Source organism: Apus apus, chromosome 1, assembly GCF_020740795.1.
Source record: "Apus apus isolate bApuApu2 chromosome 1, bApuApu2.pri.cur, whole genome shotgun sequence".
Classification (NCBI taxonomy): Eukaryota; Metazoa; Chordata; class Aves; order Apodiformes; family Apodidae; genus Apus; species Apus apus.
This window is the reverse complement of record NC_067282.1, coordinates 143,177,965-143,194,038: the sequence shown is the minus strand read 5'-3', so window position 1 is coordinate 143,194,038 and position 16,074 is coordinate 143,177,965. Positions and strand designations below refer to the sequence as shown.

Genomic DNA, 16,074 nt, shown 5'->3' with positions numbered 1-16,074 from the left:
CAAATGCTTCCAAGTACTTTCAAACTGACTGTAAAATGGAACTTAAAAAGGAAAATAAAGAGGAGGCATGGTCTATTTTTAAAGCACCTTACCAGATTTAGAAGACCCAGGCTGATTCCGGCTCTGCAGTAGGCTTTGTACCTTACCTTTGGTAGGTTACTGGAACAGAGAGGTGGAAACCTGCCAAATTATTCTTTCATCTGGAAGGCTGGGTGTGTTGAAACTGGAATAACACTCTACTGATCACAGTAAGAATGCCGTTTCTGGTTTGAGTGTGTGTGTGCTCCCACACAAGCTTTATACTCAAAAAATCCTGTGCTTGGGCATTTGCTGAGCAGGTCTCAGCTGAAATTCTCTTCTGTTTGATTACAGCCAAAGATTTGAAGGTACCACTTGGTTTGGAGGTACCACCTGAAGCAGGGAGGTCTTAGCTGTTCTGGGCAGGAGTAACATTGATTTCCCTTTCCCCTCTCGAAGGACCTTGGTTTCGCTTTGCTGCATCATGGAAAGGATTTTTGAGATAGGAACTCCTTTGAATCAGGAAAAGCATATTTTATGTTGAGCTTTGTGAATTGCTTAGCATCTCAAAGTTTCTATACCCAACCTGTCAAGTGAAAGGAGAAGGATTATTTTGTTTTGGTTTCTTAGTCACTGCGTGTGTTTTGAGTGTTTGGGGGTAGATTTTTCTGCATGCACAGTGTCTGTTGCAATACCCTACTGTTTGGGTTTTGTCCTGTTATTGTATTATGGAAACTCAACATCAAGACAAGTATTCTCAAATTTTGTCCTCATTCAGAAAAAGGTTTATACTGAGTTATTGTTCAAATGCTGAAACCATATCCATCTCTAGCACATAACAGATATTCATAACTATACAGAAGTCTCTCAGGGTTTGCATTTTAATCATCATGTTGTATCTTGCGAGCCATGCAAATATTTCCAAACCTTTCTAAAGCGTGACTGAAACCTGGCACTTGTGCAGCAGAACTGCTGACCTGCAGCACAGCAGATCCCTGCTGCAGTTACTTGTCCAGTGCATGTTAAGTGAGGTGCAAGGACTTGGCTAAGGGCCCCCAGCAGATGCTGCCAGAACAAAAGGTTGGATCAAGAGTTTTTCAACTTGACTCTGTTACTGTCTTCTTCACAAAGGGAGAAGGTTCATTGTGAGAGACAGACCCGTGCCAAATCCAGCTAAGCTGTTAAGAGGCAGCGGTTGCAATAGGAACCATAGGGGCCACTTTGCCTTGGGATTATCCTCCTGGAGCTGTTTCTTTTGGAAAATGTCCTGTGTAGAAATTAGAGATTTAACTCTGAACACGAATAATTTACTGCAGGAGCTGTGCTTGATTATGTTCCCTGTCCTGGAGAAGTTCTCTGTCCCATGAAGGCAAGGTGAGAGATGCAGGTGGAGCGGCCAAGCAAAATAAATACTGTGGTATAAATTATCATCATTTTGGGAGTGGGGAGAAATGAAGACTGAAAGGAAGAGAGGCATATAGCAATATGAGAGGTAGAGCAGTCAGATGGAAAGGAGATCTAGTGCTCAAAAGACACTTCCTAAACTGATGAATACTATCTATACCTCTATTCTAGCTCTAAAGGTTGAAGTAGGATCAGAGAATAGTTTTCCCACCTGGGCCTCTCATTCATAAAATAACAGGCAAAACTTGGGTTGCAGTTGGAGATTGTTATCCAAGTTTAGGAGTGATAGTGGGATAGGATCTGGAAATGCTCTTCTTGGCGCAAGCACCTGCAGTCTATACACACACTGATTTTTTCACCCCCTTCCAGTCATCTTCTCCTTTCTTTTTTTCTGTTCTGCCACCCCTTTTCCTCTCTCTCATCTGGGGAAATGTAGGAGTCTCTCATTCCAGTAATCATGTAAGCTTCCCTCAAATGCTGATAGCTATATGAATCTCTCCATCAAAAAAAGACTTTATGCCTTATAAGATAGGTGTCTAACCTTGCACAGACTTGAAAGTAAATACAAAGTAATAAGGGTTTCTTACTTTATTAAACAAATATCAAAAGAACCATCTCCAGGTGTTTTAAATTCTTTTTCTGAAAGAACCTGGGAACATCCTTCTCTTCAGTGAAAACAGCTGGGTACATCACATTTTTTATCTCTGCTAATTGCTTACAAACATTGCTAAATTGTAGTAATTAGCCTAGTAATTTGGTCATGACTAGGTTTTTTTAAAAACAGCTTTCCTCATAGTAAGCTGGTTACAAAACTTGTCCTAGTGACTATGTTAAATATTACAAGTAGCATGAAAGAAGAGCAAGCACACATTTCCAGAGCTGAACGCCCCAATCCAAAACAATACTTGCAGCTTTCCTGTGAAGACCTGTTATATCACATGGCTATATAGGTCAGAACAGACTTTGAAATAATCTCACGCATACTTAAGACATGCTGCTGTCTGTATTTGATTTTTACTTTTTTCTAACCTTTAAAGCTATCAGAGATATGAAACATTATGAGATGCCTAATCTTCACCAACAGATGATGTAAGTTGATTCTGTATGAGCGCTCCTCAACAAGACAGCCACTGAACATGTATAATTACAGACCACTCACTGCAAAGGGAGAGATTTGTAAATGGCTGATCTGTAGCTAGGAATGGTTTTGAGGTGTCACCTTGAGACTGACTTGTATGCAGGAAAATAATTTTGAAGATTGAACGACTAGCTATTAGTAAGACAAGATGAAAAATGTTTTTGCCCTGCTGGCTGACCTTCGGCAGATTGAGGCTGGTTTTCCACAGAGAGGTGCTAGCACAAAAGGGAATGGGTTATGCAATTTGTTATTTAAATTTGCATATTTATTCAAGTGCATCTTCCCAGTGACCTCCTGATAGCTGAGTGGTGTGAGATAACAGTGCTTTTGCTGTTGCTGATGTATGCCAGGGCACAAGGTTGGCTTGTTCAAGAAACAGGAAGGGCCAGGCTGGGTTCCTATCCGTGTGCAAGCAGTCTGTAGGGCTATAGGAAAAAACCTTACCTTACTCAAAACCAGAGTGTTTATACATATGTCTTTAATTTTATGGAGTGGGGCAGAGGAGCTAAGAGAGATGAGCAACAATTCAACCAAGGATCTGGTCTTGGTGAGGTTGAAAATGTTTTGGTTGCCCAAGCCACAGCCCATGAAATTTGCTTGGCACTGATGAGAGCTGTTTTTGGATAAAGCCATAGTACAGACATCTCTTCTGCCACTCTTGCTGGTTATTCGTGATGCTCCCATGCACAGAAGCTGGGGGAACAATTCCTTTTTGTAAATAACAGAGCAGCTTTCAGAAGTAGCAGAGCCCCAGAATGTGAGTTGGAACTGACTCTTCTGCTTGTATGTGTGATGTTCTCAAATTCAGTTTTCCTCATTTATAGCAATAAAGAGGTTGTGGTATCCACACCAGCTGGATATTTGAGAAATAATTTGCTCTTATCCAAATTCTGAAATATTCTTGTAGCTCAGCTGGATCAAATTAAATTTTAATTAAAATAATATGTTTACTTGAACCAAAATATTGCGAAGTAATAAACTAGTGGATTAAGTACAATTTTGGGAAAATAATGCAACATAAATATGTTAATTATACAGACTATTTTTTAGAACTAAATTTCTGTTAGGGTTCTGTTTGGATTTTACATGAAAAAAATGCTTTTAAACACTCTGACACTATAGAAGTCTGGGATGTGACCAAGGTGAGGCTTCAGGAAAATACCCTCAGCTTTAGAAGCAAGTGGAGCAGAAGCAGGCAGGTAAGAGCAAACAGGAAAGTTTTACCACAATGTTTACTTGAAGCTCACCTCTTTCTCCACCTTTTTCCCTCAAAAAATGTGTTTTTTATAGAATTGGACTATTATTATCCTGTCCATGAGAATTTTTATATACTTACAATAAATTAATTTAATGACTGAATAGATCTAGGTAAGAAATACTTATTTAAGCAGTTTCTTGTTGGAGGTAATGAGTTTTTATTAATTAAATAATGTTTAAGGCTTTTTTTCAGAAGAACATCTAACCACAGAAACATGTCTTGTTTTATCACTGATGGCCTTGCCAACCAAATTTCAAAAGCACAACACGGGAAGATAATGCAATGTCTGTCTTTCTCCCTGTCTAGATTATCAGCGTCTGATGACAGTGGCAGAGGGGATCACAACACTGCTGTTCCCGTTTCAGTGGCAGCACGTGTACGTCCCCATCCTTCCTGCCTCTCTCCTGCATTTTCTGGATGCTCCTGTTCCCTACCTGATGGGGCTGCAGTCCAAGGAGGGAACCGACCGCTCCAAGCTGGAGCTGCCTCAGGAGGTCAGTCTCTGCCTTTGGGGTTGCTACTCTGAAATGCTTTATTTCTGTGTGAATTTATTGTCTGTGTGAATCCCTGCTGGAAAATGGCATGCCTGGTGTTAGGAGACTTCTCTGGCACTGTGAAGACTGTTTGCCAGCCGGAGTGAGGTAGCAGGGAGAGACTCCACAGCCTTTCTCAATCCATTTTTTTATTTAATGAGTGCTGCTAACTGCATTGACTTGTAAATGCTTCTGCTTCTTGCTGTGACACTGGAAGTTTCTCTGCTTTCCCTACATGACACATCACCAGGTTTTGTTACTCTGTCAGTGTCACAGTCCCATTGACAGAGAGCTAAAGAGCATTTAATTTGGAGATGGTCTTTGTGAACCTGAATCTTGGGTGTGGTTGCAAGGTGGTATAAGCCTGTCCCTGTCCCCCTGCTGCTGCTGAGAAGCGTGTCCCATCCTGCCAGCCTCATCCCACCCACAGGTCAGCCCGTAGGTTGCTGTCTGAGTCAAAGTCTACTACTAGACCAGTATCCTGGCCTCAGATAAGCCAGATTTTCATTAATACCTTGTCTGTTACCCACTTAGAGGCATGCACACACATGCATGGGCTTTTACAATATTGACTCACTCCAATTGTGGTACTTTGGACTAAAGATCATGCCCAAAGAAGGGCAATTAAGCTGGTGAAGGGTCTAGAGCCCAAGTCTTAAGAGAAGCAGCTGAGGGAACTGGGGCTGTTCAGCCTGGAGAAAAGGAGGCTGAGGGGAGGCCTTATTGCTCGCTACAAGTACCTGAAAGGAAGGCGTAGTGAGGTGGGTGTTGGTCTCTGAAGTAACAAACACTAGAAAAAGAGGAAATGGCCTCAAGTTGTGCCAGGGGAGGTCTATATTGGAGATGAGGAAAAAATTCTTCACAGAAAGAGCTGTCAGGCACTAGAACAGGCTGCCCAGGGCAGTGGTGGAGTCACCATCCCTGGAGGTATTGAAAAGACATGTGGATGTGGTGTGTAGGGACATGGTTCAGTGGTGGACTTGGCAGTGCTAGGTTAGCAGTTGGTCTTGGAGATCTTAAAGGACTTTTCTAACTAAAATGATTCTATGATCTGTTCTCTCATGCAATGGGAACTGAAAACTTTGCCTGGTCTAGCACTTTTTCCCCAAAGAAAAAAAAAAAGAAGGAAAGATTGTCCTCCTAATCTAGGTAATCAGAGGTAGTAGAGAGTTAAATGGAAGTGTTTCTTCTTAAAATTTGATCAAGATGATTAAAAATGTTTAGCATTTTAATGGGCCACCCATTACTCTCCATACTGTAAAGTCTTTGAGATATCACTAGCCTGTCTGCATTTTGAGATGGTGACTGGACCCATCTCTTGAGTATGCCATGCATTCTAACTTAGATTTCTTCTTAAAATCAGTGGCAACCCGAAGAATAACTGTTTGTGGGGCTGAAACATCCCATGACAGTGGCACTGTCATGCTGTGCTCAGCTCGACGCAAGGGTATCTCCTGGGGGCAGAGTCCCTAAGGCTTGTGAATAGGTGCTCTTACTGAGAAGGCAGGTGGGAGTAGCAGCAGAGAATATGCAGGAGGAGAATATGTATCTGGAACTGGAGGGGTAAACACAGGCAGGTGTAATACGGCTTTTAATGAAGGTCTATTTTAGGTAGTAGGCAGAGGCCACTGATTCTTAGCTTTGGTGGCCTGTAACAGTGCCAATCAAGTCTTACCTCGCAGATGCAATGGTCCAATCACATGAAATTGTCAGTGGCGTGGAAATGAAGCTGGTATCTGGCTGTGCTTTGCAGTAAAACCGAGCTGATATTACATAATTACTGCGATTTAAAAAATTATTAGTCATATGTTTCTAGTTAGCAAATTAAGCTGTCATTTTCCTTAAATTAAACTTGTAATGTGATAGGCTTGCAGTATCACTGGAATAACGAATTAAATATTGCCAGTGAGGGAACAGTAATAGAGGGGTGGAACATCTCCCCCCACCCTGTTAAAATGTTTGACAAATGAGTGAAAAATACCAGCACAGCACTTATGAGCACCACAGCTAAAGTAGCTGTGGGGGAGGGAAAGAAAGAAGGGGTATTGAGCAGGGAAGATTTTGAACATCAGATTCCTCCAGACGATAAAAAAAATGGTTCAACACATGAGTGATGAAGTGATGTTCACTTTAGCATTCCCTTATTGCTCAGGCCAGGGGCAGGCTTTGCAAGCCTTTGGTCTAAATATAAAACATTTGTTAGAGATAAAAATTCTAACAACTGGCCATCCTGCTGTTATAAGGTTACTAATCTGTCTGCATTAACTTTAATCATCAGATGTTTTTGAAGAGAGAAGTGAGACCAATTTCCCAAGGGTTTTCTGAATCCTAATCTAATTTTTCAAATTTTGTAAATGATATGCAGAGCTGAAATGACAAAGCCTTTGAAATGAAATATTGACAGATAACAAGACTGTCCCTGAGCTAAAGAACCTTATGCATACCACAACTCTTTAATAGCTGTACAGCTAAGTAAAGTAAATTGTTTTGTATGAAGAAATGCTTTTCCTTGTACGGTCCAAATTTATTATGAAAAAGTGAGCTGAAGGGACACTTCTGCTTTACCAAATGAATCCTAATACCCTTTAAAGTATCTATGTGAAAAGTGATTCATCTCAAGCATGTCCCTGAAATATCCATTGTATTATAACCATGTTTGCTGTGGATTGTATCAGATTGGATTCTGAAATTAACCATTTCAGAAAAGGAGGAAAATAAAGTCTTTCCATTCACATGATCTGAAGATTAGTCTACAGTGTTTGGTGAGGAGTAAAGAACAGCAAAAGTGCCTTGGCGAATGCAAAGGAGCTATGCTACTGGCCAGGTCAGGCTAACAAAGACCTGCTGCTGCCTTGTGGGTTCCTGCATCTCTTGTTCTGCAGCTTTATGTCAGGATAAAACCCTTTGGAGTTTAGCATCTTGGGAATCTGACCTGGTTTAAGATTTATTCAGCACAGTGCACTCAGACAGAGAGTTTCATATGTAAGCTGCAGTTCAGAAGATCAATTACTGTTTTTCATTCTGCTGTTATTCCTGAGGGTACATTTCCAATGTAATTAATTTTTATGTAGGGTTCTTTCATCCCCCCATTGACACTTTCCTAGTAAAAATATCAGCTCTCCTAGATTCATATCTTCACTTAGCTTTAATCTTATGGGCTGAGATCCATCTCCATTCGTAGCAAAGCTGTCTAAGAGTACTCTGTTTAAATCTTGAGCAGAGGAATTGTCAAGATTAAAAACCTCCATGGAAACGGGGTAGGGAGGAGTGGAGAAACAGGGCTTCAGTGGACAATACCAATGGATCCCAGTGGATTTGCATGGGACCCTCTTTTGTAGATTTGTTCATATAGCAGCAGCATCTTTCTCACTGAACATCTCACTCCTTGGTAGCACATCTTCAGTGGCTTCCTGCTGTTGGATCCTGGTAAAATAAATGTGCCCTTGAGATGCAGTTACTCACACAAATACTATTTGTGTGGGCTGAGAAGTGATACTAAACATCCAACAAGCTTCCTGCTGTGTCCTTGGCTGATCTAGGAGGGGAAATCAAATCTGTGAGGTGAGAAGTTTGGGATCTGCAAGTCCCAGGAGAACAGGAGGGGGCAGGAGGCTCTATTTATTTGTTAAATCATTGCCATTCATTCCCCAGCTTTGCTGAAGTCTGAAATGTCACAGGCTAGACAACACAGCTTAGGTCTCCTGCATATGTGTGCTCTTGTCCTTTTGTCTGGAAGCATCCTAGGAAAACCAATTCAGCGTCGAGAATCTGAAAATTTTATTTGTATTTCAGGCAAACTTGTGCTTTGTAGACATCGACAACCACTTCATCGAACTGCCGGAGGAATTCCCCCAGTTCCCCAACAAGCTGGAGTTTATCCAGGAGATCTCGGAGGTTCTCCTGCAGTTTGGGATCCCACCAGAAGGTAACCTGCACTGCAGCGACAGCGCCACCAAACTCAAGAACCTGGTTCTTAGCGACTTGGTGAACGACAAGAAGAACGGGAACATCCCCAGCAATGCTCTCAACATGTATGAGCTGCTGAAAGGCAACGAGACGATCGCCCGCCTCCAGGCCCTCGCCAAGAGAACAGGCGTGACGGTGGAAAAAATGACCATCACGGCGGAGAAGGAGAAGGATGGGAAATTGCCCTGTGAGGAGGTGGAGCTGAGGGACTACAAACTGAACGTGCAGCTTCGGGAGGTTTTTGCCAACCGCTTCACGCAGATGTTCGCAGACTACGAGGCTTTCGTCATTCAGGCGGCCCCCGATATGGAATCATGGCTGACAAACAGGGAACAAATGCAAAACTTTGACAAAGTAAAGATAGCTGTGTATTCATTTTTCCATCTGGAAGTGCTTTTGGGAGGGAGGGAGAATAGCTATGTTATGCAGATATAGCCTAGGTGTTCTTTGATCCACCATTCATCATCTGCCTCACCAAGAGGTTTGTCCATTTTGGTTATATAGGGCCCAAGCAGCTGCCAGAGTAAATCGGTGCAGATCTGCTGAGCCAGGCAGAGCCATCTTGGCTTGTATGAACCACACTGGCTTGCCTCTGCCCAGCTGATGGGGCTTCTCCTGTGGGTTTGGTGGAAGGATAGCTGTGGAAAGTAACTTTTAAAAAAAATGTTTATAACTTTTTATTTGTTTGCTGAGAGAAGAGGCGCACACAGGAGACAAAAAACAAATCCAGTCTTTCATATTTCCTAGTTTCACAGTAGAGGTTTTTGTTAACGGGCAGTGTTTTTCTGTAGAAGGCTACCAGCTTGTTATGGCAGAAGAGTGCTGTTATGACTCCCTTGTAGTGTGTACACAAGAGTGAAAAGGAAGCTGAGATTAGAAATGAGGATATAAAAAGACTGTTGGCCTGCAAAAGGAATGAGAAACATCTGGAAGCTTGCACCGTTTTTATTTCTGAATGACATTGCAAAGTAGATAGCACTCACTGCTGTCAATTTTTTTCAGATGCCAGTCTGTTTCCAAGGGGAATGTTAGAGGGATAAGCAGTCAGGAACAGACTGAATATTGATCTGAGTCAGTTTTTGATCAAAAAAAATGCTGCCATGCCTTTTATTCTTGTTTGCATTCAGGTGTTGAACAAGTGCAGCTTTCAGAGAGGGGGTTGTTTAGGCCACCTCTGCTAATAATTCTACAACAAAATGGGCTGTTATGGTTAGTGTTTTCAAAGCTCAGAGATTTAGGCACACACTCAGATTTAATTGGAAATTCATTATTAATTGCCCTGCTTAACTTCAAAGAGCATTAGCTGAAGAGCACTTTGCACCCTTTGATATGGAGGACACCTTAAGTGACCTGGTCTCAAGCAGGGATGCGCAGACCAGAGGTCCCAAGTGGGCACACGTGGTGGTGGTGGTCTGCTGTGGGTTGCACAGGGCTCATTCCTGCAGGTTGTAGCTGCTAGGCTGCTTTGAAAATGCTGGCAGCATGGGCACTACTTCGGTAACTCCATATTCCTTTTTCTCGAGCTGTCATGAAGCCTCCTGACCACTTAATTTCTTACAGTTCTGACCAAAGAGGTGACCTGTGAGCCAAGTCCCATTGTAGACAGATTCACACCTCTCCAAGAGGTGTTTCTGTGGTGGGGAAGCCTTATCCAAGCCTTCCTATTGGCTGCTGGATCAGTTCTCTGTCACAAGACGGCTCGTAGTGTCTATGCCAGGTGGGAATGTAGCACTAATGAGCTGTTCTGTATTTCAGGCTTCCTTCCTTTCGGACCAACCCGAGCCTTATCTCCCATTCCTTTCACACTTCATCGAAACACAGATGTTTGCAACCTTCATAGACAATAAGATAATCTCCCAGTGGGAAGAGAAAGACCCTTTTCTACGAGTTTTTGACTCCCGAATTGAGAAAATCAGGCTATATAATGTAAGGGCCCCTGCACTGCGGACATCCAACTATCAGAAATGCAGCACTTTGAAAGAAGCAGGTATGTTGAGATGGGCTAGTAAAATATTCAAAAGTACAATGTCAGCCACAAAGAAATAATAGGTCCTCCATCACATGGGCATTGCCGCTGGTGAGGCAGTCCTAGACTCATGGTTTCCTTATTTTCCCTGGACAAAAACTTCAGTATGCTTTGACATGCTAAATACAACAGGAGCCTTTACCTTCCCTTTGAGCTCTCCTAGGCTGGTGCTTTTAATAAGCACAAACCTAACTGTGGAGCTGGGCCCAATGTTTCTGATTTCAGGCAGCTCCTGCTCCATTGCTGGGAGAGCTTTCCTTTGCTATGGTGGTGGGACCAGTGCCAGCCACGCTGAGGAGCCGAGCCCTGGTGTCTGCTCCACTGGTCTCATCTCCCCTTTCCTGTAAAAAGACTTTACTTTTTTTCCCCTTACACCATTTGGTTAGAGCAGTGGGGGTGCCAGGGATCTAATCCTATGTGGCATATTTAGTAGTTCCAGCAATAGATGCAAACAATACTCCATGTACTAAAGATTTGGATTTTTTTTCCATTACAGTCACAGAATGCCTTTTCAAGTTATACTTGAGTTTCTTACTGTGCAAGTATTTATTTCATTTCCAAGTAATACAGGGAAATTATACACTTAAATTGGTTGAGAAACATACTAATGAACTGGGGAAAACACATTTCTCATGGTGTTTTTGTTTGGCGTTGCTTTTTTATTCCTTGAGAGTGTTTTACTTGTTAATGTCACAGAAATGGAAATCCTGTGTCAGCTTAAATTTTCTGTTTAAAACCAATTCTAATTTGCAGGTCGACTGTCTATTCAGCGTCTAGTTTTGATAGATATTGTGGCACCAGAACCTCATTTTCTGTCTTGTGAAAAGCAGCAAATGGATAGTAATACCAACTTTCCTTTCTATTTACCATTCACAATATATGTGACCCTTGCACAGATCCAGCACCTGTTTGTTTAACCTACTATTTTTTGAACACTTCAAACCCTCTGACCCCACAGTATCCAGCCCTTTTTTCCAAAATAAAACCATAGGAAGTGTTTTTTTATTTTGTTTTTTAGAGGGAGGGGACATAAAACTGCCAAGTTTCTAATTATAATGTATGTAAATCTTATGACAGTTTCTTTCCCATAACAGTTTTATAAAATAGGAAATGAGTTCTGTGTTGTTCTTGACAATTGGAAAATGGATTTAGATTCCAGGTATTTCGTATTTATTCATTAGCCATGATATGCTGGAAAGAACAGGCCTACCCATTAATGGATGGGCTATAACAAGTTGAATATTAAAGTTGCTAATTAAATGCTGATTTCCTCAAACACCTCCTTTCTCATCTCACTCACAGTGCATCTGACTTAGTGTTGAAAGGGTGACAGATTTTATTTTCATCCTGCTTGCAATTTGAGATTAAATCCTTGTGTCCTTGAAGCAAACAACTGAACTGCATTAGTCTCAGTGGAGCCATGATTCCTGGGGAGCCCTCTCTGGTCTTGCTGTAGCTTCCTCTGTTTTCAAGCATCTGTTCATCTTCTTGATGCTGCTCAGGCCTTGCTGCTGTTAGCTATGCTTTTTAAAGGCCTGGCATCCATCAGTGGCATATCTAGTCTCAGGAGGAGGATCATTATAGGTGCCAGATGTTTCACCCCCTGTGCGTCAGCCCAAGGAGACGTGTCCAGGGCAAAGTGAGTTGCCCAGCACCACAGAGGGTTGCAGCCAGCCTCAGAGGTCTTCATCCTGCCAATGGGGCATTGAAGTCAAACACAGCATTTCAGGGAAAGATTGCAGGGCTCTTGCCAGTTAATTTTTACAGGGGCATGTAGCAATAAGATGAGGGGTAAGGGTTTCAAATTGAAAGAGGGTAGATTAGGTTAGACATTAGGAGGACATTCTTTACTGTGAGGGTGGTGAGACACTGGCACAGGTTGCCCAGGGAGATTGTGGATGCCTCATCCCTGGAAGTGTTCAAGGCCAGGTTGGATGGAGCTCTGAGCAACCTGGTCTAGTGGGAGGTGTCCCTGCCTGTGGCAGGAGAGTTGGAACTAGATATTCTTTAAGGCCCCTTCCAACTCAAACTGTTCTATGATTCTATAACTCATCTCATAGTCCCCTGTAAATACCTGCTTGTTTAACAGCTAACTTGCCTGTGCTAATACTGGCTGTATTGGGTGAAGAAACTGAATGCAAAATAACAAAATAACAGCAGAGATGTTTCCTCACTTCTGTAAGCAAGAGGTTTCTGGGTCTAAAGTCGCTGTTTAACAACTTAGAGGGTTTTCAGGCTTCAGAGCATGACTACGCTTGTTGTTGTAGCCCATGACTTCAGGTGGTTTGCTAACATGGTGTTCACCTGTGACTGTAACTTGCAGCCCAGTCCATCGAGCAGCGGCTGATGAAGATCGATCACACAGCCATCCACCCACACTTACTTGATATGAAGATTGGCCAAGGAAAATATGAACAAGGATTTTTCCCAAAGTTGCAATCAGATGTCCTGGCAACAGGACCCACCAATAACAAGTAAGCACAGGTTTTATTTTCTGGTTTTGAAAGCAGGTTTCTCTCATCATTGGACAGAAGTCCTGATTTTGGATGAGTGCTGGCAACTCCTTCAATTTCTGGTTTGTATGGGCTGCAGTTTTTAAAGTTATAGCCATGGTTTGGGTTACATCAGAAAGTGTTAGCTCTGGTTTTGGGAAGATTCCTCAGTACTGGTTTCTGTTGAGTGGTACATACTGTGCCTTCTGATACATATTTTTATTTTTATCATTGCCATAATAAATTTAAAATTAATTTCTTCACTGTTTGCACTGAATAAGATAATTTGGGAACCTGAGCTAAAATTCAGATTCTGAAAGAAATTTTGGTATTGAAGCCTCTACACCATGGTGCAGAATGAAATTAATGCCTACACTGTTCCTCTTTTTTTTTTTTTTTTTTTTTTTTTGTAGCTGTTATTACATGACCCAGAAATTTGTATAGCTGACTTTTAGTTTCCATGTTGGAATAACCTGGAAGAATAATTCAGTGAGGGTGGACAGTATATGGTTTGTACCCAAATATGGTTTTGTGTCTGGTATGGTTTTGTAGGACACTTTGATATGAAGGTAGGAGTACCTATAGCTGTGGACTCAAGCATGTCATTACATAGTTGACCTAATGTAAAATGTGAACCTGGAGCAACTAATACACTTTACACATATATAGTTATGATATAAATTAAGTGTTGTATCTTAATTTTTGTCTTCCCCTGAAGTCCAGGAAAGAGGGGAAAAGATTTGTGCATCGGTGATTACTACTTCCTGAAATTACTAGCTCAGACCCCAACTTGCAATCTTGGTGGTAGGTCAGGATGGAGCACAGCTAAATCTGAGAGCTCTAAAAGCTAGCTAGCTCTTGTTTTAGAAAAGTGCATTCACAGATGCTGCTCTGAGCTTCTATATGAGGTGCCCATTCAATTCTCTTTATACACCTTTTATGCACCTCAGTGCTAGCTAATCCCTTTTTAATCACCTACCAGGAGTAAGACTTGCAAATAATAAAATATCTTTAAGCATTGAATTACATTGAATTGCAATTCTTTAAAAGAATTTTTTAAAAAATAAATAAAAAGATGAATGTACATTTCAAAGTTACTTTGTTTGCAGTCTTCTTGCAAACCAAGACAAAACTTTCTGGGTCATGTTTCCTTGAGGAATGGAGGATTTCTTCATCGTGTGGGATGCTGTGTATAGGAGTCTGCCTCTTATCCTTATGGTGGGTTTCAGTTTTACAGTGTCAGCAACAGTGTGAGCTTGCCCAGCCTGGCTCTGTTGCAGAATCTCAGTGAATCTATGAATAAGCATCAAATTAAAAATAGTTTTCCTTATGCCTTTGAGATGTTTCTGTTAGATATTCTAAAATGTAACTTTAATTCCTTGAGTGATCATTTTGACTTAGATAGCTGGTTTTGGTCTTCAAATTGCAGCATGTTTTAGAATTTTTAAGTACCAAAATCCCATTACATTTGTGGTGTCAAAGTGACAAATGCTTGGAATTCCTCCAGCTGTATATTGCCAAAAAGGTTTATAATTGGAAAAGCTCAAGACCATCTGTTTATATCTTTCTGCCTCCTGACTTTTTATATGTGAGCATCTGAGAGGACTCTCATTTAAGAGATGTTATTCTGCTGAATTTACACCCACGTATAAAAAAGATAGCCTTTTCATGCTCTCTGCAAATACATCATAATTCTTTTGACCACAAAAATCAGTTGAAGCATAGCAATCCATCAATTTTAATTTCCAAGTGTATGCCTCTTAGATGTATGTTACACTTGCATTTGGGACTAGGGGTGGAGGAAGAGAACATTTTAGCTCCATTCCCCAGCACTTCACATGTGGCTATTGTGTATGTTCATAAAGTCAACACAAAGGATATTGCTGTGCAGACCAACATTGTTTTTGCAGACTACAGTTCTACACAGCAAATTCTGCCTTGGATGTTGTAAGCAAGTAGGTTTGCGGGGGGGGGGGGGAGAAATCAATCACATGTTTTAATGAAAAACATGTCTGAAGTCTGAATTCTGAAGTCACAGAATCACAGAACTGTCAAGACTTGGAAAGGAACTCGAGATCATCTAGTCTAAGTGCTCTGCTAAAGCAGGATGGCCTAGAGCAGGACTGCATCTAGGTGGGTTTTGAATGTCTCCAGAGAAGGGCATTTTATCCTGGCTCATCAGCACAGAGATTTTTTTATTGCTTCCCTTTCTGGACAGATAAATAAATATGTAACTAGACCTCTTAATATTATCTAACCCCATCCTGTAGCCAGGTGGAGCACTTCCTGGTGGTTACAGGGCTGTCATATATATATAAAAATGTATCTAAATCAGAAATATAGTGCAAGACCAAGCACTTATAGTTTGCTTAGTCTTTGATCCTGTGTGTGATCCCAGAAAACCATGTTGCCTAGACAGGCTGAAATTGTATTTGGAAGAGGAGGTGCCTGGCTCTGGCTTGCAGGGCACAGAGATCAGGGCTTGGGAACGCACGGAGGATAGACAGTCATTTTGGATCACTTCCATCTAACTGCAGCTGGAAACAAGTGTTGATCATATTACCATGTGTAAGTCTTAAAACGCCCAAGTCGGTCACAGAAGCAAAGTCTAATACTGTTTCATCTGTCATCCTGCAGCCGTGCTGGGCAGCAGGCCTTGCCCCACTTCTGTCACTCTGCTGCCTCCTCCCACTTCCCCTCTGGGGTGTCCTCTAAAAGACTGGGCAACCTGTGCTCCTCTGCCCCCAGGCAGTGTCACATTTCTTCGTGCTTTCTCTCATCTGCTAGGTCATTTGTGGGTTGGGAAAGCCTCCTTTCACATTGGCTTCTATTCTGGGTGAACTGCATGTGCATGCATGGTGTCATTAGGGCTTGTCTTTACCTTTGTGTTGGTAAGAAAATGTTGACTACTTCAGCTAAGCAAGAACTTCACTGAAAACAACTCCAAACTGCACTTTGCTAAAAATAAATCTAAAGTTTAAAAACCCAACAAATTAAAAATAAACAAACAGCAAAAAATTAAAAGAAAAAAAACAACAAACCCCCCCCCCAAAAAAAAACAAAACAAAACACAAACCAAGCAACAACAACAACAACAACAAAAAACAACAAAAAATTAAAATTAAACACCAAAAAAAACCACCACCCCAAGACCCCACCTCCATAAACTGGAGTAGAGGCTCCCAGGTGTACAGGTTCCCTCATGATCTTTTTGACCAAAACTGCCAGAACATCAAAAT

General features: G+C 41.6%; 1 protein-coding gene across 2 annotated transcripts in view; it reads left to right on the top strand.

Annotated features, from left to right (window-relative positions):
* Nucleotides 1-16,074, top strand: part of DENND5B (DENN domain containing 5B) — a 118,412-nt gene that overhangs the window by 68,408 nt on the left and 33,930 nt on the right. For both annotated transcript variants that reach the window (XM_051615142.1, XM_051615132.1), the window contains 4 exons: nucleotides 4,125-4,312; nucleotides 8,144-8,671; nucleotides 10,073-10,304; nucleotides 12,667-12,817. In XM_051615142.1, coding sequence (XP_051471102.1) covers nucleotides 4,125-4,312; nucleotides 8,144-8,671; nucleotides 10,073-10,304; nucleotides 12,667-12,817 — 1,099 coding nt within the window. The remainder of the gene's footprint in view (nucleotides 1-4,124; nucleotides 4,313-8,143; nucleotides 8,672-10,072; nucleotides 10,305-12,666; nucleotides 12,818-16,074) is intronic.